At 43.1% G+C, this 25,115-nt stretch overlaps 1 protein-coding gene across 1 annotated transcript in view; it reads right to left on the bottom strand.

Annotated features, from left to right (window-relative positions):
* hcn4 (hyperpolarization activated cyclic nucleotide-gated potassium channel 4) overlaps positions 1-3,868 on the bottom strand; it is a gene marked incomplete at both ends in the record, with an annotated part of 164,557 nt that extends 160,689 nt beyond the window's left edge. Inside the window, one exon of the mRNA XM_084055428.1 lies at positions 3,141-3,868. Coding sequence (XP_083911554.1) covers positions 3,141-3,868 — 728 coding nt within the window. The remainder of the gene's footprint in view (positions 1-3,140) is intronic.
* Between the last annotated feature and the right edge of the window lie 21,247 nt (positions 3,869-25,115).

The raw sequence follows: 25,115 nt of genomic DNA, 5'->3' as shown, positions 1-25,115 counted from the left end.
GTGTGCACACGTGCACACTGCGTGCGTGCGCGCGCACGCACGCACGCACGCACGCACGCACGCACGCACACACACACACACACACACACACACACACACACACACACACACACACACACACACACACACACACACACACACACACACACACACACACACACACACACACACACACACACACACACACACACACACACACACACACACACACACACACACACAATTTGTTACATAAATAAATAACTACTTTTCATGGCACCGTAAGCTACTGTAAGTGACACAGCAATCGTCAAAATGTGAGAAATTCTATGATCTAAAGTAGACCACCATATACACCCCATATATAAGTACTGGATAGGCCAGTAGGGAGATGTGTCTGTTTTCTTCAGATAGGATATTGTTTTATTCAAAGCCTTCTGTACTCTTGCCTATAGACCTCTCCAACTGCCAACGCTATACTGGACTCATTTGTCTTGCAGAGCGAGACACCTTGTTTGTTCTTGAGACTAGAGTAAAACACAGCTGCACTCATGTGGCAGGTGATAGCTTCTATATAATGTCACTGCACCCGGTGAAGCCAAATCGAAACCCAGACAGACTAGACAAACAGTCAATGTCAAGGACATGGAGAGAGAAAAAAACGAATCTGTCCAAACAGTAAAGGTCCTGCTATTGTCTTTCACAGCAACACAAATGGCTCCAAATGATTTAAGGAATGAGCCAGTGACAATTTCATTGGTGAACAAAATGACAATGGGCTGGCATAGGCTATGCTGCCCCCCCCCAACTGCATTTCTCGTACAGTCATTACAAAATCTGGGATGCAGTTCACTCTTAACAACCCTTATTATCTTTGATGCTGTATTCCAGGGTTGAATTAAGAAACTGAATTCATATGTATAACTTAGAACACGACTAAGTGTAGGTTACAGCATTCATGTACCTTTAAATTCCATTTTAGTTACATCATCAAAACGAGAATGCTTTATACCTTAAAGAATGTGCGGATTTATAAAAATGTTTGTCAAAATGTGGTTGTGTGACTGTTGTGCAGACCAATACGGCTTTTCTTCTCTTTCTTTTTTGGCGCTGTACTGTATGTATAATATTATGTAACAAAACCATTTATAAAACATAACCGAATAACCAAGTAATTTCTTAAAACAGCTCACTAGAGTAACCTTTCTGTTAAAATATGCCACAAAATGTGTATAATATCACTCATTTAAGTATAGCACATGTATTTTAATGACATGGTCAATTTCAGTAATTGTCTTGGGGGTATACTTTCCTGACCTTTAGGTTAACCAAAGAACACGCTTTTTGTATAGGATTGCCGTCTATTCAGTAAGAATACTTACTGATTAAGATTCTTGCAGGGGCCCTCATACAAGGTCTTAAAAAGGCCTTAAAAACAAGGCTCCAAACATCCCAAAACAAACTAGTAAGGCTACTTCTCGGCCTCAATCACAAAACCCATCTAACCCTGGCCTGCTCATTTTGCTAGGATTGGATGGCTTAGGGTTGAGGACAGAGTACAGCAACTTGCAATGGGCCTGGTCTTCAAGATACACCACAACATTGGGATCCCCCTGTACTTGTCAAAATACTTCCAAAACCTTAATGAAGTCCACGATCATAACACCAGAGGCAGCTCCACGAATCATGTTCAACCCAGATTTGGCTCAACAAAGGGAATGAACTCGTTCTCATGCTATTCAACAAAAATGTGGAATGCCCTACCAAAAGGAGTAAAGGAGTGTAAAACCCTACTCACTTTCAAAACTGCCCTAAAGATACACCTTCAGGAGGCTGCAATTCGAAAATGGCCCCTGTCTAAGTCTTAACCTACCCCCCCCCCCCCACCCTGTTTTTTGTCTCCTCTTGTACATATTTTTCACTCTTCATACCAGTAACCTGTAAGCTGATTGTATGACGTTCTGTATAGTAGTGGTATATCTGTCTGTCTCTTATATGTCATCATGATTTGTGTGCATGGGGATCTCATTTTAAACAAGCTCAGTGCTTTATGAGTCTTCCAGTTTAGTAGACCTTGTATTGTGAATGTGTACTTCCATGTACTGTTGTTCTCATGTCTTACTAAATAAAGTACATCAATCAATCAATCAAAACCTACTGTAACAGCAACATCCTTATGAGATATTAGACACACTGTGCTGAGCAATCCACTGCCATGCAACCTCTCTGAAGCCATGCATCACATGCATATGGCCAATGACACGTTCAAGGGCACGACTTAATTAATAATAAGAGAAAGGGATCGTCAGGAGCAGAGAAGAGTGCTAATGGAATTGCACCCTTCACTTTTTGTCAAAGAGAGAGAGGAGAGACCCTCTGGGGCAAAATATTAAATGTGGTCAGAATTATTTCAAATTTGATCCATATCTTTATGTCATAATACGGGGGTGTACATTTCTGTCCAGATTACTGGGTCGTAAAGTGAGTTACAGTAATGGTCTGGCAGGTCAGAATGAAATGCCTCGAGCCTATTCCAGTTCAGAATGTCATGCATGAAACCTGAAAAGAATAGAGGAAAATCTATATCCAAGTCCAAGGCACTAAAGCCAATGCCAAGAATGTCTTATCATGTGTATTGACCAGTGATAAACGATGTCCTATAGAGCTTTATTCTTGTCAGATATAATGGAGAAGACAGACAGAAACCACTAAAGCATTTCATTTATGTATGCATTGTGAGGTCATTTCTATGCCAGACAGCCTGAAATTTGGCAACGCTTTAGCTGATATTATACTGCTGCCTATTACTTCACACAGCAGCACTGACAGCAGGCCTGTCACCCGTTGGATGAGAATATACAGGCCGGAATTCTAAGTCTGATTAAGCTAATTAATTAGACTAGAAGCTCTGTCAAAAAAATAAAAAAAAGGTTATAAAGTGTATCCATAATGGACAAAGCATTTGGATGCCAAATAAAGGAAAGCTGTGTCTGTGTGACCATGTAGTGATGTGAAAGCCCTAAAAAAAGAAAAGAAAGAAAAATAGGCTAAATGAAGAAACAAACAAAGAAATAGGTGTAAATGCATTGGGTTGTAGTGTAAGCTATACAACAGTGATACACTTGGGATCCAAACAGTTGTTTAGGGGGAGCATAGATTACCTGAAATCACTGTAGGGGTGAATTATCCAAAATCCAGCGGATTTAACCCGCTCTTGTTCACGCTCCACCGCCTTCTCACTCCCAAACATCCTGAGGGAGAACTTGTTGACCCCCGGCTGGAGCATCGCTCCAAACTGTCTGTGCATGAACCCCGCCTGATATAACCTCTCATCGTCCGGCAGAATCTGATCAATGCCTTCCAACTTTATGAACCCCGACGGCTGGTCGGGGGAACCATTTTGGGTACCGCCACCACCTCCACCTTGCGCACCGCCCGGGTCCAGCCCGCCGCCGACAGCCCCGCCGGGGGGACTCTCCTCGCTGGGGGTCACGTCCCCCCCATCCTCCCCCTCGGTGGTGCTGATGAGGCACCTCTCCTCCGCGGAGCCCGAGTCACCACCGTGCGCATGATGCCGACTGGTGATGGAGGAGAGGCTGCCTCGGAACCTCCGACAGTCCCCGTTGGAGCTGGTCTTCGTCGGTCTCCCGACGTCCGTGGTCTCCATGATTAACGACTCCCCACTTTTGGTCGACTCCCCGATGCCTTTGCAGCTTCCTCCAGAGGTCGGCGACGATGGCAAAGCCTTCATCCTCATGCTCTTCCTCCGGGTGTCCTTGTTGTCCCCTCCGCCGTCTTCTCCTTCGCCCATGATTGAAGCTTTACTCTGTCCAATGTGCTGTGGCAAACTGTAGAGCCTTTTACGCATGGAGGAGTGCAACCTGTCCATTATGACATTGAGACAATACAACAAAAATAATCAATTAATCCTGATCGGAGTGCAACCTGTCCATTTTGACATTGAGAGTCTGAGACATTTAATTTAAAAAAAAAATCAATTAATCCAGATCGGAGTGCAACCTGTCCATAATGACATTGAGACAATAAAATAAAAAAGAATAAATTAATCCAGATAGTTAGGCTATTGTAACGGTTATTGCCACGAGCCCAGCGCTCCCTGTCTATTTGTCACAAGCGAACAGTCTGGTCTGGGAGCTAATAATGTGAAACCATGCACGCCTGATCACACATGACATGGACAATAACAGATCCTCCTCTTCATAGTGAGGCTATACCTGACAGCTTGCTTATATTAATATGCCCTCACGCAGATCCTCCTATAGGTTGACCATCACCATCATCACGTCCCCGATACAGTGCATTTCTGTGCCGCTCCGACATGGTGCGCAAAAGTGCGAAAAAACTGCTTGAAAGTCACCTTAGCGTGACATGTGTGTGTGAGAGAGACGTGCAGGCGGACGGACGGTCTGATACGGAGACGAGGAGGATGTCATGCACGGCGAGGAGAGATGCTCTTTATTCAGCAGAATCCTGTCAACTGTCTGTCTGTCTAACAAACAGGGCTACACAGTCACGCAAAAATATACAGTATAGCGTCCTAGAGAAGCACTGACATCACCACACTGATCCATATACTGGTCCCGTGCATTGGGGGGGGGATTGTGAATATTCATGATGATGCTGATCTATTGGGTTGCCATAGAAGCCAGAACAACTGCAAATAAGCTCAGACGAATGCCAAAACGCTCGCCCCAAAACACAGTCGCCCCCGGGGCATATCCGGCGACCTCGGAACGGTCGCCAGCAGTTATTCTTCCTAAAAACGTAACCTCAGTATAGAATGTCTAAACCTAACCTTATTCCTACACGTAACCTCAGTAAACTATGCCTAAACCTAACCTTATTCTTAAATGTAACCTCAATAAACTATGTCTAAACCTAACCTTATTTCTAAACTAAACTTAACCCCAGTAAAACTATGCCTAACCCTAAACATATTTCTAACCTTAATCTCTGTAAAACAAATGCAACCGCTTTGGGCAAGCGGTCCGCAAAAAAAAATGGGGGCGAGTCTTCTCGTTACCGCTCAGCCCACCTTGGTTAAAGGAGAATGCTGCACTTCCCATTCTATTTCTTAAATCGTTCGCCTGTCCGTTCAGGTTAAGGCTACAGGTTGACTAGCCTCCTCTATAGCCCTATAGGCTCTATTCACAGCAGCCATATTGTGAAGACATTCACAGGTGTTACCAATGATGACTGTGTTCCATTCTGGTCAAACAGAGTCAGGGTGCTGATATTGTGCATGTTGGCTCACTAGAAACACTCTGTTACACCAGTGGGTCTACAGCTGGGGTCCAGGGACTCTCATGAGTTTCCAAATGGCCCCTTACAGGTGTGTAACTCAGAGTGTACACATGGAACCAAATAGACCCGTAAGGGTCCAATTGGTTCCATTTGTACACTCTCAGTTATGGGGGTTGTGAAAACCACTGTGCTACACTAAATGGAACAGAGCCTTAATTCATTAGTATCATTGGTAACACCTGTGAAGGAAGTGATAATATGGCTGCTGTGCATAGAGCCTATTGTTTATGGGTGACAAGTAGCTCTGGTCCATAGCCCTAGAAGGAGTTCTGGACCAGAGCTAGGTGACAAGCGCAACCTTTGCCATCTATTGTACCAGGATGTTTAATAGAGAAGTAGATCCAAAATAGCCCAATATTGAGGTTGCCCATTAGTGTCAGACTTTCTTTTAGAATTTAGGCTACAATGAACTAAACGTTTAGCCTAATGCAGGCTTAAATACAAATGTCACTATTCCTGGGTAGTAATACCATATGCTTCAAACTGGGTGCAATATGAATTGTGGGAATCATTTCAAATCTGTTGAATTGCCCAATCAATGAATTATGTGATCATAATGCCATAGGAAGTGTGAATCCCACATGCAAATTGATTTATTTGTATATTTTTCTTTTCCTTTTTTTGTGTCAGTTATATTTGTTTTTGTATCTTCTTTTTGCTATACAGTATGGACTATAAGGCTTATGGCTATAAGCCTTTTCTAAGCTATTTCACGATATGACATGACCAGACTAATAGCAATATTTCCACTGTCCAGGAAGTGTCCAATGTTATGTACAGTAGGTAGTGTAAGGGAGTGATCCTATAGACGGATTTCCGCGCGACGTCATCACAGAGCAGAATGCGCAATCTGCGCATGCCTGGGGGAAAGGCGCGTTCGAAAATACAGCCCTGAGCGGCAGTGAGCGCACTGGCCAATACAAACTAATAGGCGAGTGTGCTCCGGTGCGTAATTTCCAAACGCACCCATAGGCTTCCCCCCGCAGCTGCGCGGTCATATTCCTCTCATGTTTACTAACAGGAAACCCGTCTATAGACAAATCCACAGAGCGAATGCCTGTAGTTGCGGTGCAGAGCGGCACTCACTTGAACAAAAACAAACAGATGGATGTCTAGTCAATATAGCCGTTGTAGTTGTGTATTTATAGAAGTAGACATTTAAAGTAAAGTAAATTAACTAAGTGCATTTACTGAAGTAGCCTACTACACTTAGGTACAATATTTTTTAACTTTATTTGAGTATTTCCAATTTAATACTATTACTTCTACTGGTACATCTATGACGACTGACTACAAGAGGGAAGAATAAACATCTGGTTAACATACCAGAACTATTAATGTGGATAAAATAAAAAATATACAATAACCCTTAAATTTGAACCCTGTTTCACATCAAGTCATGACAACAGTGACCAGTACAATGTGTTAATTGTAATAATAATGGTATTTTCTCCACAACTGTTCCCCCTGGCGCCTCCTCCTCTTCCTCCTTCATTTTTTCTTGTCACCCGCCACATCCTGATCCCTGGCTCTGCCAACCAGCCGAGCATTCTTGCGGGCCTTCCGCAGGGCGGCGAACGCCTGGAAATCCTCCTCCTCCTGAGTGATTAAGCGGGCCTTCTCCCTCTTGCGTACCTGTAGTAGAGGGGAAACAAGGAGTTCACCAATAAGAACAAGAGCATCATGGGGCACAAAATATACACCATTTATCAATCCTTTTATTCAGTAAGCTGACATGAAATGTAAACGCAAGATGTGTTGCATACACAGGCAGCTTATTTTGGATAGTTGGGTTTACATCCTACTATAATTCTAGTAACCTCTGTCCGTCTGTAGTGGTGAGTAGGTGAGTACGTGAAGATACCCGGTTCTCCTCAGTGGCTGGACCAATTGCTCTGATTTTGCACACAGCCATTGACCATTACCATCTGAACTTAACTGTGAAGCCCATTTTTCAATTTCATCAAATCTCAGCTTCTTATTAGCGTTTATGTGTAAAACACTGTCGCCATGGTTACGGGGCTGCCCAGCTATGGGACGAACTGCCTCCCGGGTTGCCAGATCATGTGCGCATATCCCCCCACGGATGCGTCGACCGGGTATGGTCTAGTAGTTTGAACTAATTTTATTAAAGATTAACCAGTTCCACAGCATACCATTTAAACATGAGTTAGTGCTGCACGATATATCGGTATCTCGATGTGAACGTGCGCGACCTCAGTATCGCAAAGGGCAACGATACGGGCGATATAAATCCCCCCCCGCTCATCCACTGCTAAAGCCAGCCAACATCCCTTTGCTTTAGCCAGTGCCTAGGAAAATAAACCACCCCTCCATTTGTCCCTCTCTTTCATGCGCCTGTTAGTGTGTGTGTTCCCTGCATGTTGTGTCGTTTTCAACTTGTTGAAAGCCAGCTCAACTCTGGCACGGGACGGGTGTGTGTGTGTGTGTGTGACGAGCATACATGCGTGTGTCAGACTGCTCCTACCAGCTGCTTCATAGGCTAGACCTGCACTGGCCTTTCAAGCTGCCTAAAGTTCTGTATGAAAAGCTTGACTGATTATGTCCATTCGTCGAATTGACGTTAGTTTTATTTATCTCCGTGATTTGCCGTGACTTTAACTTAGCATGTTTGTCAAGCCAGCGCTAGTAGCGATGTGTCAAGTCAGACGAGAGTAAACACTTGACTTCCGGACGGTGGTCTTCAAAATTAGAGCGCAGGTCCTAGGAAAGTAAGCGTTTTCCTTTCGGTCAGAGAAATTCAAAATAAAGGTGAAACTGACTTGCTATTTTTTTTTAATAATTCTTAGTTTTCATTGTTGCTACACTTACAATATCAAATAACAAGTGTGTGAAGCCAACTATAGGAGACTTAAAGTTTAGAGTGATAGTTTCTTGATATAGCTATTCGGTTTTTTGCTTAGTTTTCTTGCTACACGTAGATTCAGAACAACAAATAAGTGTGGGAACCCAAAAGCACTTGAGTGATATTGACTTATTATGCAGTTTTTTGAATAATGCTTCTTTTTAGAAGTGTCAATTAAAATATAGAATATGAAATTTGAATGGTAATATCGTATCGATATATTTGGCATCAATACCTGGATATGATTTCTTTTCCATATCGTGCAGCCCTAACATGAATGACAACTTACTTTTCTTTCGATGGGCATAACGGTGCCCTTGTGCTGACTGGCCATCTGGAGTTCTGCCGCCTAGAGATGGGAAAATATAAGTTACATATAAAACAGCATGACAGATTACGAAAGCAGTCGCTATCACTCTACTTAACATTCGCAGTCATCACTCATCAGAATAGGTTCAATGGTAATCATAAATAAAGTACAGAGATTCCAGAAAATTTGTCATCACTTGACTGCACTCTATGAACAACATCAAATAAATCTGATACACACGGGCCACACAACAGGAGATGCTGTTTATTTAAAGGTACATTGTGCATGTTGATAGTCACAGGGCATTAAAACATTTTTTATTTGAAGGTGTTATGAGTCATGATGACACTACCAACTAATTGGTCGCTTTGTCAGCTTAAATGTGTGGTTTAAAAGGGTAGAAATGTGTTTTAAGTTACATTACATTACATTACAGTCATTTAGCAGACGCTTTTATCCAAAGCGACTTACAATAAGTGCAATCAACAAAGGTAGGGAACGAAAGCTACTAATCACCAGAGGTTATAAGTGCATTTTCTGCAATAACAAGCAACCAAGAGCATACCTAGCGCTAAGGTAAAAGTGCAATATATCAGCTACCTATTTCCTTAAACAGATGAGACAAAGTAGTCAAATGAGCAGGAGCTAAAAACAAATAATTGTATTGACTAAACAAGATCCAATAAACAATTCAACAATAAAACAAGCATTCGTACAACTAGTTAACAACAAGTAGGCCAGGCAAAGAGGAAGGGTAGTGTTTCCTGAAGAGGTGGGTTTTCAGCCTGCGGCGAAAGATGGGCAGTGACTCTGCTGTCCTGACATCAGTGGGAAGTTCATTCCACCACTGTGGGGCCAGAACAGAAAAAAGTCGTGACCGCGTCGATCGACCAGAAGGACCGTTGAGTGGCGGGGGAGTCAGTCGCCCCTTGGTGGCCGACCGGAGTGGTCGGGAAGGGTTGTGGGCATTGACCAATACCCGGAGGTAAGAGGGAGCTGTTCCTTTCGCTGCCCTATAGGCTAGCACCAGGGTTTTAAACTGAATGCGAGCCGCTACGGGGAGCCAGTGCAGGGAACGGAGAAGGATAGTTGTGTGAGAGAACTTGGGGCGGTTGAACACCAGACGAGCCGCAGCTTTCTGAACAAGCTCCAGGGGTCTGATGGCAGATGCCGGAGCGCCAGCCAGGAGGGAGTTGCAGTAGTCCAGGCGGGAGATGACAAGAGCCTGGATGAGCACCTGGGCTGCCTTCTCCGTGAGGAAGGGCCGAATTCTCCTGATGTTGTAGAGGAGGAATCTGCAGGACCGTGTCACTGATGCGATGTTAGCCGAGAACGACAGTTGATCGTCCAGGGTCACACCCAGATTCTTCGCAGTCCGAGTTGACGTCACCACAGCGTTCTCAATGGTGATGGCCATGTCTCGGTGAGGACAGCCCTTCCCCGGGATGAACATCAGCTCGGTCTTGTCCAGGTTGAGCTTCAGGTGGTTCGTCGACATCCACTCCGAGATGTCAGCCAGACAAGCAGCAATGCGTGCCTCCACGTGTGTGTCAGAGGGGGGGAATGAGAGGATCAGCTGGGTGTCATCGGCATAGCAGTGGTAGGAAAAGCCATGGGAGCGGATGACAGCACCAAGAGATGTAGTGTAGAGAGAGAAGAGAAGAGGACCCAGAACCGAGCCTTGGGGAACCCCAGTAGTGAGCCTGTGTGGTTCTGACACAGACCCTCCCAGCTTCACCTGGTAGGAGCGACCCGTCAGGTAGGATGCAAACAGGGAGAGTGCAGAGCCTGAGACACCCATCCCCTCGAGGGTGGAGAGGAGGATCTGATGGTTCACTGTGTCGAACGCTGCAGACAGGTCCAGGAGTATCAGGACAGAGGAGAGAGAGTTCGCTCTAGCGGCATGGAGTGACTCCGCCACTGCCAGGAGGGCAGTCTCTGTCGAGTGACCCACTTTGAACCCAGACTGGTTGGAGTCCAGGAGGTTGTTCTGGTGGAGATACGAGGACAGTTGTTTGAACACAGCACGTTCGAGAGTTTTAGATAGGAAGGATAGAAGGGAAACCGGCCTGTAGTTCTTGACTTCAGAGGGGTCAAGTGTCGGTTTCTTGAGGAGGGGGGTGACTCTGGCAGTCTTGAAAGTAGAGGGAAAGTAACCAGATGTCAGAGAGGTGTTAATAAGGTGGGTTAAGAAGGGAAGAAGTTCAGGTGCAGTGGACTGCAGCAGAGGGGATGGGACAGGGTCCAGAGAGCATGAGGTGGGGCGGCTAGAGGTAACAAGGAGAAGGACCTCGTTAGGAGAAAGGGGAGAAAAGTGGGATAGAGAGGTGGAGGGGGGGGAGAGAGGAGTAGATGAAGCTAGAGAGGGGAGGGTGGAAGAGGGACGGGTGTGGGTAGTGCGCAGGGCACCAGCCGGGGGAGGAGGGAATGAGGATCGGATATCGTTCACCTTCTTGTCAAAGAAGTTGGCGAAATCGTCAGGGACGAGGGACGAGTTGCACTGCCTGTATAGCCAGTTTACAATAAGGGAATTAATATAGCAATTCATGAAGTTTAATGACACCTGAGGAAACCTGCAAGGTTGAAATGTGTTTTTTGTGGGGGGCAGGGCAGCACTACTGTAGCTCAGGAGGAATCAGTAGGTTCAAGGTTCGATCCTCGGCCCCTCCTGGCTTTGTGTAAGTGTACTTGAGCAAGACACTCAACCCCCAACTACAACCGATGAGCCAGTTGGTGTCTTGCATGGTTTCCTTCCCTGTTGCCGTGGTGTGAATGTGTTCGATGAATGTAATGTACATTAAAAAATGTAGGGCTTTTGATAAGGTGCTCTGTAAATGCACCATTTACCAAATGCACCATTTTGTGACTGATTCAATTGTTTAACATGCATACTATTGGAATTGGATACATTGTTCAGCATCATGTGAGCTATACTTAAAATGGTTGTAGCAGAGTACCACCTAATCACGCTCTTTTTTCATTAAATTACAGAGCCTGTTATGCTGAGCATCCTGTTCAACAGTTTTTCCACTATTTGTGGTTTGACAGGCAGTTCTTCCAAGCAGATTACCAGTATGCAAACACTTGCTTTCGAGCATATGTTGGCTAGGTGTGACTACATTATGTCACCAATATGTCTCAATTACACACCCCTTTATACTAAAAAGTATTTTGCTCCACCCATGAACACTTGACTACAGTAATTACAATGTTAATGCCAGCATATCAGAGTAAGGCCATGGTCTGTTTAAGCACAATGCAGTGATTTACATGGATTGTCATTCAACAGGCTGTGGTAACGTGGTAGTGTGGATTTAATTCACCTAGTCTTCAAGTCCACACAAAATTGATCCCAAAACAAAAACATTTAAGTGGGAGCTCCTGTTGTCCCAGTAACATATTTTAAACAGACACTTACAGTGCTGTTGCCCTTCCTTGGGGCAGAAGCCTTCCTAGGGAAGAGGAGGAGTTTGCTCTCGTACTCCTTGAGGCGTTCCACATTGGCCTGCAGACCCTCTGTGGACTTGTTGCGACAGCGGTGGTCAACGGCAATGCCAATGGTACGGGCTGTCTTAGGGTTGATACCAGCTGCCTGCAGGAACAAAACGGCACATTGACATTTTAGAAAATAAACCCACAACATAATGGTGTTATGTCCCTCTTTGTGTAATTGTGAAAAACAAAATTAAAGCAGACTTGATCTGCTTCTAAGGAGCAGGCCCATGAGCCTAACAGTTCTGATTTGTAATGGATCATTAGAGCAGACAGAAAAGGGGTTCACAGTATTTATCAAGCAAGTACAGAGATTCCAGAGAATTGTCATCATCTGACTGCTGCAAAAGGTAAAACACAACTTCAAAATAAAGACACCAGACTATTATGCTACAGATATGTGCTATTCAATGTATGGGAGAGAACGGAACATGTCCAAGTCACAGAATTAAAATAGTTAAATATACTTAAGTCATCTCAGGAGGCTTTTAAGGTTACATCTCCGATATAAAGAGATTAAGTGTCTATACATTTTCAAACAATCAAATACAAAATCTCAATTTAAAGTTTCAGTACTTAAAATTAAATATTGTGTAATTCTGAGTTTGATAGTTCGTTCATACATCCATTTACATAGATGTACACTTTGAATCAGAGGTCAAAACATGGACTTAACTGGGGACTGGAACAGACCAAGATTCATACTCTTGGACTGGGATGGCCATGAGATAAATAAATAAAAACGTGTAATTTGTAAAATGAAGTTCTTCATGCTTTCAAATCAACTCCCATCTATTTATAAAGATATCAGGTTATCATTACCTTGAGCTCCTGCAGAGAGAAGCCACGTCCTTGACGCATCTTCTGGTTATACCTGCCGGTGGGACACCGAACCTCTGGCCTCAGCAAGGCTGCAGGAGCTGGAGCCATGCCACGGGCCTTAGCCTGAAGGCCCGTGAAATAAGACATCTCATAATAAGCCCACAACTACCAAGCAATTTTCTTTACAACAAACTATTAATTCTACATCACCAATAGGATTCATTCTGTACCCTGGCATCTTCCCACTTGTGTCAAGCGAAATGACCTCATTAGCAACAGCTAGCCAATGTTGGTCAGTAGCTAAGCTACTATCACATGATCAAAGATAATTGTCCATCTCTATTCATATAGCTTTTACACAGTCACATATTTTATCAAATCAATCAATGTTGTAACATATAGTTTAAGAGATTTTAGTGCATCAACTATCCCCTTACTTTTTAGTAAGTGTAACTCTAGTGGCTTAGCTAGCTAACGGTTTGTCCCTCTTTGTATAGTTGTGAAAACCAAGATTAAAGCAGACTTAATCTGCTCCTAAAAAGCAGGCATATGACAGCTCTGATTTGTAATGGATCATTAGAGTAGAGATTAGATCAGAAAATAACTGTCAGAGTTAAGAGGAGTCCTTGAAATGTACAAGTTTGAGAACCACCGGTCTAGACATTTTCAAACAATCAAATACAAATTACAAGTCTCAATTTAACGTTTCAGTACTTAAAAATTAAGAAATGTAATATTGTGTCTTTCCAAACACCACACACTAGCAAACAGTCTAACAACAGCCCTGTTGCCCACCTGCGGTCTTCCCTGGCTGGCCGTTGAACAAGGGTCGCACCTCCTTGTTGTGGGGGTTCAGGATCATATTATTACGGCTGGGTGCCATATTGCTCACTTTACAAGATAGCAGGGCGGAATTTTGCCGTTTTCAATACACGATAGTGCACTTGGTGATACAAGCGCGAAATTTGGCACAGATGTCCTTGATATGACCCTAATTGATAATCAACCTCTGGCCACGCAAAAATCCTAAGATTTCAAGATGGCCACCACCAGTTTTCAAAATGGCTGCAACTGGGCCAACATTTTGGACTATATCACTTTGCTGGGGCTGTAAATCTTTGATTTTCCCCTTATTTTAATATAGGAGAATATGTTCTGAAGGTATTTCTACCAAGTAAGATAATAAAATATATATTAGGTTCCAATATGGCGGCATATTTTCCAATATGGCTGCCGATAAATTGCATAAATGTACATTCACATGAGCTTGTAGCACATGTATTTTTTTATTAATTACCATACACAGAATCAATTTATAGCACATTTTAAAGTGATTTGGTAGCTTTTTAATGACCTAGGGCAACAGACTTATCAATATGTTCACCAATAAATACAAAAACTTAGATATATATAGGGATATTTTCTCAAACAGGTGCTGACCTTTTTCTCTTTCCATGGAAGGACAAAACTGTATGGCATCTGCTGAACGCATGAAAGAAGCAAAGACCTGATGACTTTGATCCAATAGCTGATGCATTTTCATGAAGGGGGATCCATCTGAGGTCCTTCGACAGCTTTTTCAAGCCAAGTCTTTGTGTCTGGGTAGCTCAGTCGGTAGAGCTTTCACCTTCGGATCACATGGTCATGGGTTCGATCAGGATCAGTGTATGAGTAGGTACAGTGAGTGTGGCGCTCCACCTCAGCAATACCAGGGGGTCTATAAGACCCCTGCGTTCTCAGCTGATACTGACAATAAGTCTCAGACTTACTTAATATGAACAAGTGCAACTGCTATGACAACAATGTCAGTATCTGAGCTGCGAATCATGATGTGTCAGATGCTATCCTCAGCAGCTCTGCCTCAGATACTGACATTGTTGACATAACAGTTTCACTTGTTCAAAGACTTGGCTTGAATTAGCTGTGGATTGCCTTTGGAAGGAGGGAAGGATCTCAGATGGATCCCGTTCATGAAATTGCATCAGCTATTGAATCAAAGTCATCAGGTCTTTGCTTCTTTCATGCATTCAGGGGATGCCACACAGTTTCGTCCTTCCATGGAAAGGGAAAAAGGTCAGCATGGCAAACAACTTCTCCAAATTAGGTTCAACACATGTTGCAATAAATGATAAACATATGCAAGTCATTGAGGAGTTCATAGTACTCATGTACGATAGAACTTCATAGAAGTAGTTCCTACAAGGAAGTGAATGCAAGTGAAGTGCATTCCAAACAGGACATATATGGGGCCAGTCACTCTTGTGCAGTCCTGTTTGCCAAATTATGCCAGAAGCTGACAAGATGTGGATGTAAAAAAGCATGTTCTGGACACTGAAAATGCTTTAAGTTTGGACTTATCTGCACACCCCTCTGTGGTTGCAGTTGCTAGTACACTGGCCTGTCACTTGCCCAGCCACCATTGTAAATGTGTTTATAATGACTTAATAACAAAACAAAAAGTAAGCACTAAGCTTTACCAAGCTAATAAATCACTTTCAAATGTTCCATAAATGGATTATGTGTATGATAATTAATACAAATACATGTACTACAAGCTCATGTGGATAAACCATAAGCAGATGCACATTTCTGCAATTTATCGGCAGCCATATTGGAAAATATGCCGCCATATTGGAACCTAATGTTATTTTTTATCTTACTTGGTAGGAATACCTCCAGAAAATATTCTCTTATATTAAAATAAGCCCCAGCAAAGCGATATAGTCCAACACATTGGCCCAGTTGCAGCCATTTTGAAAACTGGTGGTGGCCATCTTGAAATCTTAGGAATTCCGCGTGGCCAGAGGTTGATTATCAATTAGGGTCATATGAAGGTCATCTGTGCCAAATTTCGCGCTTGTATCACCAAGTGCACTATGGTATCAAAATTCCGCCCTGCTAAGAGTAAAAAAAAAAAAAAAAAAGAGTACAAATCTTTTGAAAATCTACAAGCTCACAATGCGTTGCTGTGAGCTTGTACATTGGCTATTTTCAAATGGCCGATATAGGACTTAAGTGGTTACTGCATGTTTTGTAATAATCAAAATCTATAAAGTAACTAGTAACTTAAGTTTGCAAATAATAGTGGAGTAAAAAAAAGTACAATATTGGCTCTGACATGTAGTGGAGTAGTAGTAAAAGTATTGGAAATACTCAAGTAAAGTACAAATACCTCAAAATTGTACTTAAGGGATATTTCACTTTCAAAAAAAACTTTGGGTCATTTTATCGTCTACTCAGGCTTTTGTGATCCTCCAGACCGTTTTTAAGTTGCTTGATTCAATATTTAGATATTTGATAATCATTTTATCAGACACGCCCCCTTCCTATACAAACCCATTATGACTTCAAACTCAGACGGGTGTTTTTGATGAATCTAACATGTTAAAAATGGAGTTTGAAGTTATAATGGGTTTGTATAGGAAGGGGGCGTGTAGAGCTTTAAGAATGCCTGGTGAGGTTGAAGCATAGAGGTATAATATGGGGGTTGAAGATGGCAGACAGGAAAAGGAAGTGAAGCAGTGCATTGTGGGCTATGTCTCCACATTAGTGATGTCTTTGGCAAGGAAGCTTTTGGAAGGAAAGGACATATTCCGTCCGTTCTCTATCCCCAGGGTGGCAAAACTCACACCGGAAGTTTGGTGAAATGCATTGCAGTAGATGGGGCCACGTACACTCTACATGATTTTATTTAGGTATCCAAAGAGCAAGAGTGTAAGATTCTCACTGGATAAGATTTATGTCCTTTCAAAAGCTTCCTTGGTCTTTGGCAAGGAGGCAGGCAGCAGTAAAATGCAACCAGATCTGGTTCAAATATACATGTTTTTTTTTTTAAATACACACACACACACACACACACACACACACACACACACACACACACACACACACACACACACACACACACACACACACACACACACACACACACACACACACACACACACACACACACACACACACACACACACACACACACACACACACACACACACAAGATTTCTGACAGTCTACTATAAGACACAAGTCACGCACTGAAAATAAAAACCCAGACTTATGAGAATGTCTAGCTATTTTAACAGTTTGTCTCTGGTCGATAGGCAGGTTTATGCTGGCAAATTGACTTTACAAAACGGGGTATCACTCAGTGGTGGAAAAAGTACTCAAGTGTTTTACTTAGTAAAAGTATCAATACTGCAATATAGAAATACTCTGTTACAAGTAAAAGTCCATACTTTTAATTTACTCAAGTGAAAATACAAAAGTATTGGTATCAAAATGCATTTGAAAATAATCTTTTGAAAATAGCAAGCTCACAAGTGCGAGGCATTGTGAGCTTGTAGATCGGCTATTTTCAAATGACCGAAATGTATATAGGGCTGAAGTGGATATAGTGTATGTTTTGTAATAATACAAATCTACAAAGTAACTAAAGTTTCCAAATAATAGTAGAGTAAAAGTACAATATTCTCCGAGATGTAGAGTAGAAGAAAAAAAAAACACTCCAGTAAATTACTAACAAAATTGTACTTAGGTTCAGGACCCCATCTCGATATACACACACCACTACGGCACCTAGGGAGTTGCGCCATAAATAATATTTGTAATAGACCTAATTCAAATAAACACAGAGTACATACATAGTGACTCCTCACAGAGTTAGTTTTACTTAGAATAATATAATGTATCCGGTAGGAGACAAGTAGATTATTTGTGTCTCCTACCGGAAATACACACGGTCAAATTATTGATTTAGGAATGCCACAAAAACAAAAATAAATCCATGAAATCAAGGCTTCATGGGGTGTGTAATTGATAGAAAATAAGTACTTTTTTGGGTGAACTCCTCCTTTAAAACCTCTACAAGGTTTGATGCTGAGGCTTACAAGGGAGAGGGACTGGCTAACCAGCCCAGGGCAGTGGCACCCCAAGCCACAGCACAGATAACTGAAAATTACAAAAGTATCTAAATAGCACACAAAAGAAAAGGGGATACCACCACACGGGAGCAGGCGTCGCCTGAATTCCCAACCAGGGGCCCCAGCACTACACACAGAGAGAACACATAAATTAGTATGGCACACCAGCACAGGATAAGGCATCAGATTAAAATACAGTGATATAGGCGACCGGGGGTTTCACGCAACATAATTGGTTAACCAAAACGAGCCCAAAGCAAGGTCTGACGCGCTGATGGTCAGTGGTGAAGCTATATCATAATCCAGGCAAAGCAGCAGTTAAGAGTCACCGGCCCTGCAATAACAAGCGGCCGTGTTAACCTACTAACATAATACTGACATTCAATAAAGAAACAAAGACAAGACAGACAGACAGTAAGACTACCAAATTTGCAAAGGCGGAGTGCACAGTTTACACTAGAGCTTTAGTGAGTTAGAGAGCTCACTAACACTCTGGACCAGGGCTTAGTTTACACTGCCCGCAGCAGCGGAGACCAGGTAGTAGAAAGCGACTTTTATGCGTGGTGAGATGACACACAGCATAGGCAAGGTTTAGGGGAACCCCAGCAGGAAATGCTGTAGCGCACAGGGGCTAATGACAACAAATGGTCACGGTCAAGTTCAAGACCACAAAATATTATATGCAGGGTTGCAGGCAATTACTTATCAGAGAGACACATACCTGCACTGGTGTATAACAACACAACTGAAGCCTAACAGGGTAGCTTTGGTAGAGACTGAGGAGACGCACACAGCGTGGCCAGCTTCTAGGAGACACCCCATACAGGCATGGTGTGTGCTGACTAAATAGTGCAGGCAATCAGCCCACTGATTAATGGGAGGAGCTGGGCCATGGGCAGAGTGGGAGCCCACGCCCATTCTGCTACACATGCATACAAGTCACTAGATGCCTACAACTTTGTACTATGTGGACATGTTGTGCAGGACATAGATTTCCATGCTTATAGAAGACTTTGTAGTCCTGAAGGCAGAAGTCATACCCAGCCAACGACAGGGACAGAAAACAGATTACACAACTTTAAATTCCATAACTTCATAAATGAATGTTAGGCTACTTGTCAGTGTACGTCATTGTATGCCATAAACATACTGTATGAGTTTACAGTTTACAGTTAAGCAGACGCTCTTCATTCAGAGCGACTTACAGTAAGCAAGGACATAATACGTCAATAATACATCAAATGGGGCGTCCGCTGGCCTAGCGGTCCAGGCGCATACCACATGAGTTGGTAATCCAGCTTGACAGCGTGTCGCGGGTTCGACTCCCGTTCCCGACGACCTTTGCTGTATGTCTCTCCCCCATCTCTCTCCCCATTTCCTGTCAGCCTACTGTCCTGTCCAAATAAAGGCATAAAAGCCCCAAAAAATATCTTAAAAAAATAAAATAATAATACATCAAATGCATAGAAATAGTAATCTAATAATAAAGTAATACATAAGTAAACCAATAATAATATGAGTGTCTGCACACACACACACACACACACACACACACACACACACACACATACATATATCAATGCAGTCCTTTGGGGAAGAGAAAATGAGGACACAGCCAGAAGACAATTCAAAGAATTAATGAAAAAAAAAAAGGTCAAAACTTTGAGGTGAAACTATGTGGTCTATTTGTACAGCAAGACAGACCGCATCTTGGGGCATCGCCGGATGGAGTGACGAGCTGTTCGTGTTGTGGTAGAGGAACACTTGAGATTAAGTGCCCACACAAATACCGTTGACAGGGAATGGGGAGGACACACAGTTCTGCCTGGACAAATCACTCAAACTTAAGAAAAGTCATCAGTATTACACCAAGACCAACTTCACATGGCAGTGTGTGATGTCAAGTACTGTGACTTTGTTGTTTGGACAAAGCTACCTGTAGTCATCAATCGCATTCCCAGGGATGAGGAAATACTGCAAGCAGCCCTTCCTAAAGCTGAATTATTCTTCAAGCAACATGTTTTGCCAGAGTTGTTAACACTAGCATGGATCCACTCGCAGCAACAGGCCAGACTTTGGCAAAGTGATAAGCGGTGACAAATGCAAAAGTTGTTACCATTATACATGCGTACAAATAAAAAGAAGACCTGAGAAATGGCATTGTGAACAATAGAGAAAGAAATGTATGTTTTATTAATTTGAAGTACACTTTTACACAGATGTGTTTATGTTCCACACACAGAATGGCCAGTGAAATGGTACTGTGAACAAAGTTTAAAAACACATAAAAATGAATGAGATGTAGTTTCATGTAATTCATGCAAACTACACTCTTACACAGATGTGTCAATGCTCCACACACTAAAGGCCTGGGAAATACTATTGTGAACAATGTATTCTTTCAATGTGTATTCTAACATTAGACAACTGCCTTGATCTATTCACTTCTTGAGCAGAGAGCTTGCTTCTTACCTTTAGTAAAATGAGGGATTTTAAGGGTGGCACCACATAGAGCTAGTTCATCTGTAATAGTAAACCCACGATCGGCTAGAATTTCATCATTGTGTTCAAGAACTAAAAATCTAGACTCAACTGTAATGTGTTTGTCAGAAACTCGCCTACCCCAGCCTTGTGACAGAAAACTAATGGATCCTGCCGGTGACATCCCTACCAAATATTTTATAGTGTTATGGTGTTTATAAGTTGACCATGTTTGGGCCCTTGAATTTAAACTTGTCGTCTGTTAATAAAGATCTCTGTACAGTCAATGATGCACCTGCAGTGTTTGTGTACTTGGGTTTAAAACATTTTGGCATGTTCCTTAATACCATATACTTACTTGACCACTTGATGAGAGGTTTTAAAGCCTGACTCATAACAGGGAGCCATCCTCTTAATATTTGCGATATCTCACATTCAGTAACATTGAATCAAAATGCAATATCCTTGTTGCTGAGACCCAATCTGAGCTTCATTAATATAACCAAGTTTTAGGATCAACTACTCAAAAATAACACTGGTTAGACCTGTGAATAACAGAACACTTGCCGCTTTGCTTTTGATTGAGCTGTAGGAAAACTCAGTGTTTCTCAGATTTTCTTTTAGTTGCTCAATTTCAGCTTTCAGTTTGTTTTTGTCCGAGCGTAGGTTTACAAGCTGGCTGTAGTTGAGTTGGAGATCATCATAGACAGCCTTTGGGACCGTGGCTTCTGAAAGAGAAGAGCGGTATTACAGCGGTTAACCACTTACAGTACTCCTATTTTATACTTCAGCTCTTCAGCTACAAGCTCTGCCATTTATCCTAATGGCATGAGCTTGGAGGTCTGCTATTTAAAAAAAGAAATCTACAAAATCTTGAAAAATAGTGCACATTTTGAGGGAGTGGGGGTGGGTCTGATACAAATTGGGCAGACCAAGTACACTACAAAGCTAAAGACAAGTTTACAAAGTAAACTACACATTAACATGAATCCAACATTAATGGAAAAGATCATGTGTAAACAAACAAACAAACACCAAGAATTTGCACAACCATGACAGTCGTGCTACTAGGTCAGCATCATGGTCAGTATCATGTCAACTCAGCATCATGACAGTATCGTGTAGTATCAAGTCAGTAACAGGACAGTTGCATGTCAGTATCATGGTCAGTATCATGCAATTTACAATTTTACAATTAAGGCATTTAGCAGACGCTCTTAATCCAGAGTGACTTACAGTAAGCAAGGACACAAGATATTACATCAAATGCATAGGAATTGTAATCTAATAATAAAGTAATATAAGTAAATCAATAATCTAGTAATAATTATCATGGTCAGTATCATTCCATCATGGTCAGTATCCTGTCACTATGAAGCTATCTATGAATGTACAACACAAATTTATTGCGACCGTAGGTCGCACTTACTATAGAAACCTGCTCCAGGTGTCCGTCCTGTCCGTCCGTCACTCCGTCACACACGTCCGTCACACTTTTGCCCTGCTCATATCTCTGCACCCGTTGCCCCGATCCATGCCAGATTTTGCACACACACTCCTTACCTGCCAAACTACACCCTCCAAGGACCCCCGGAGCTCCAGGGACCCCCAGCGGCCTCGGGGACCCCCAAGTGTAGAAAATGAGCACATGTGGACAAATTACCAAATGACCACCCCAACGGGGCTGCTCACGGGGCATTCCCGGGGACCACCCACTCCTGGTGCTCCAGAACGGATGCAAAAGTGGTGGCGCCCCCAGTGGAGGACCCCCTGCCACTGCAGCTCACATAAAATGCCGTAACTCGGGGGCTTGCCCCCCACAAACAATCCCTCCTTTCCCCTATAAACACACTCTCTCTCCCACACCACACACACACACACCAACAGCTCTTGCCTGCACACCTCTGTATACATGTGACCTACGGTCGCTTATCTCCCGATTAGGGAGTCTTACTGGTACAGTATGTAGTGGGGATCCCTGCTTCATCTGTCTCTGCTAAGGGGTCCTTGGCCTGAAAAACGTTGAAGACCCCTGGAAAAAAAGGTGTTTGAGGTTTAAAAAAAAAAAAAAAGATTGTTCTAAATTTAGAGTAGCCAATTATTTTTCAAACCTTTTCTCCCCAATTTAGTTGTTATGCCAATTGATTCCTCCCCACACACATTTCTGTATTGTCACTGCTGTCGTATCCTACTGACTCACCTGCCAGTGAGGAGCCCCCACCAGGAGGACGTAAAGCCTTCGTCCTACTCCTCCCGCCCAACACTCCCTGCTGACAGATGCCGCCCCAGCCCCAGTACATGCAATAACCAATATCACCATCCCCGCCCGACTTCCCTCCCCCGAACACAGGCCAATTGTGTTCATGTAGACGCTCGACAAAGCCGGATGCACCACGGTGGATTTGAACCCACAACCTCCGTGGTGGCGGGCAGTGACTTTACCACTGCGCCACCCAAGCGATGTGTTCTTACCAGTGCAAGGCTCCACTGTGGAATCCAATGCCACCTCATCTTCTTTGGGCTGCTGTGGATCACCACCATCCATCAGAGGTCTGTGATAAATAGGTTCATCATCCCTTTTTCATTTCCTCTCAAATCTGTTGAGAAGAGAGCTAGCACTTCTCTTTTACATACATCCAACAATGTAAAGAGAATAAAGAATGCTTTGCACATCTCTGCAAACTCACTCGCTGCTGGGCAAGAAGACTGGGCTACTAATCTCGTCTATTTACCCACAGCTGTGTGTAACTTAATCCATTGAGGTACAGGAGAGCAAGAAAATCAACCTCAAATAATGGTAAATGATCGTGCGAATTATAAAAGACATAGGTACACAGTGAGACACGATTACAGACCGAAAAGAATATAACAAAAAAAATCGAAAGAACAACTATACTGGTCATGTTGCAATGTTTACCTTGCCTGATCTTTCCTTGTTGGTCTTTCCTTGCGTGAGGGAAGATCGAAGGCACAAAGTCTGGACTCTCATAGGCCATAGATGCTGCTACTGTAAAACAAAAACAAAAAAGGTTTTCTTTACAGACTGACCGCACGGTCTCTACAAAACATTAAGGGAAGTTACATTTCTTATATAATTATACATATATCTGTGACAGAGAATCAAAGATAGTCTGCTCTAATCCAACAACATTTCTCAAATTTGCTACTGAAGTCCTGACTCCAATGCAGATACATACATAGTGTAACGCAGAGTTCCGTACATGGACAAACATGTCCGTGGCAGATTTTGCATTTTGGTTATAATGACTAGTCAATCTATCCTAAATATCCACAATTTATTTTTTTAAATAATTGGTTTGAATGATTTTGGTGACTCGTAAGGTGTCGGGATGACATGCTCAGGAATATGTTGCAGGAACTTTGTTGTGTTGGTACCGGTACATGATTGCATCAGGTGAGGATGCAAGACAAGACAGACAGCTAGAAGTAATGTTTGCTAATATAGCTGCCTTAATTCTTCCATTGTTCCACTGGCATACCTTACATCATACCACCTATGCATGGTCTAAGACTTTCTCATCAACATCGAATACTTGTTCACCTTAACGGAAACCACAACTCTTGAAACTAACAAATGAGTGTGGCAGTGTGAATTAACACAGGATTGACCCTGGCAGCATATCAATGGTACATGTGCGTTACCTTTTTATTAAGCTACTACTATTTTCCAACCACATCTAAAGAGACAAGACATCAGTTGAATGAGTTTGGGAATGAATTGCAACAACTATGCAGTAAGGGGAACTTGGAAAGATACTGCAGGGACCGGGGGAGGCTCTGGCACGTGGAGGCCTCCTTCGTCTCACCAGGTCCAGGACCTGAGCGTTGCACCAGACTCCCCCGCTCCAAACATTTCACTCCGGCGTGATGGTGTCTTGGGCCGTGGTGGTACTTTGCGGCTTGCCTGAAAGACACTCCTTAAAGGCCTCACCGTGGGTTTGTTGGGCTTCTTCCTCACGGAATACACAGACTGGGGCCCAACCCATACTGCTCCTGGGTGCTGTCCACATTCCGGCTGTCAACCGTCTCTCCGGTGGTCACCAGACTGTTCCTGGTTGTCACATAGTCTATTCCTATGAGCCACTATAAATAGAATAACTATAAATAAAAATGGATGCACCTGGGACATATCATCAATGTTGTAGCCTGGGGTCATTGGGTGTTTCGGGTCTCGCAACATACACCTTTGCCCAGGTGACCCAGCCGGGGTTGATCAAGCCCCGACTTACGTCCCAGTAGCTACCCACGGTCAGTCCTCTTAGGGCAAGAAAGGGCCCCTCAGTCCGCTTCTTCGGAACTACTCTGCCGGGACCGGGGGAGGCTCTGGCACGTGGAGGGACTAGGCTCCGTGGATGGCCTCCTGTCCGGGCCCCTCCTTCCCAGCCATCCAGGGGGGCTGGTAAGGTTCCATTTGATTCCAAACTATCAATAATTTTGCTGGGGACCCCCTGGGACCATCTCAAGGACCCCTCCAACGTATCCATGGCGTATGACTCAATGTCTGGCCAATGTTTCCATAGAAATATATACGTAGATGACACATTGTCAACTAAACTGCCATAGTACCTGGATCAGCTTGTCCTAACCTATACAGTAATTTGCTTGCCATAGCTTCACGTTAGGAAATATCCCAAAGAGGTACACAGTGAGACACGATTACAGACCGAAAAGAATATAACAAAAAAAATCTAATGAGCAACTATACTGGTCATGTTGCAATGTTTACCTATGAAGTTTGGCTTTCGATTTGTTGGGGTCTTTCCTTGCGTGAGGGAAGATCGAAGGCACAAAGTCTGGACTCTCATAGGCCATAGATGCTGCTCCTGTAAAAAAAGAAATAAAGAAAAAAAGTTAGCTTTACAGACTGACCGCACGGTTTGTACAAAACATTAAGGGAAGT

The sequence above is a fragment of the Gymnoscopelus microlampas genome (assembly GCF_963454915.1).
Source record: "Gymnoscopelus microlampas genome assembly, chromosome: 1".
NCBI classification, from domain to species: domain Eukaryota; kingdom Metazoa; phylum Chordata; class Actinopteri; order Myctophiformes; family Myctophidae; genus Gymnoscopelus; species Gymnoscopelus microlampas.
This window is presented reverse-complemented; position numbering and strand designations above follow the sequence as displayed.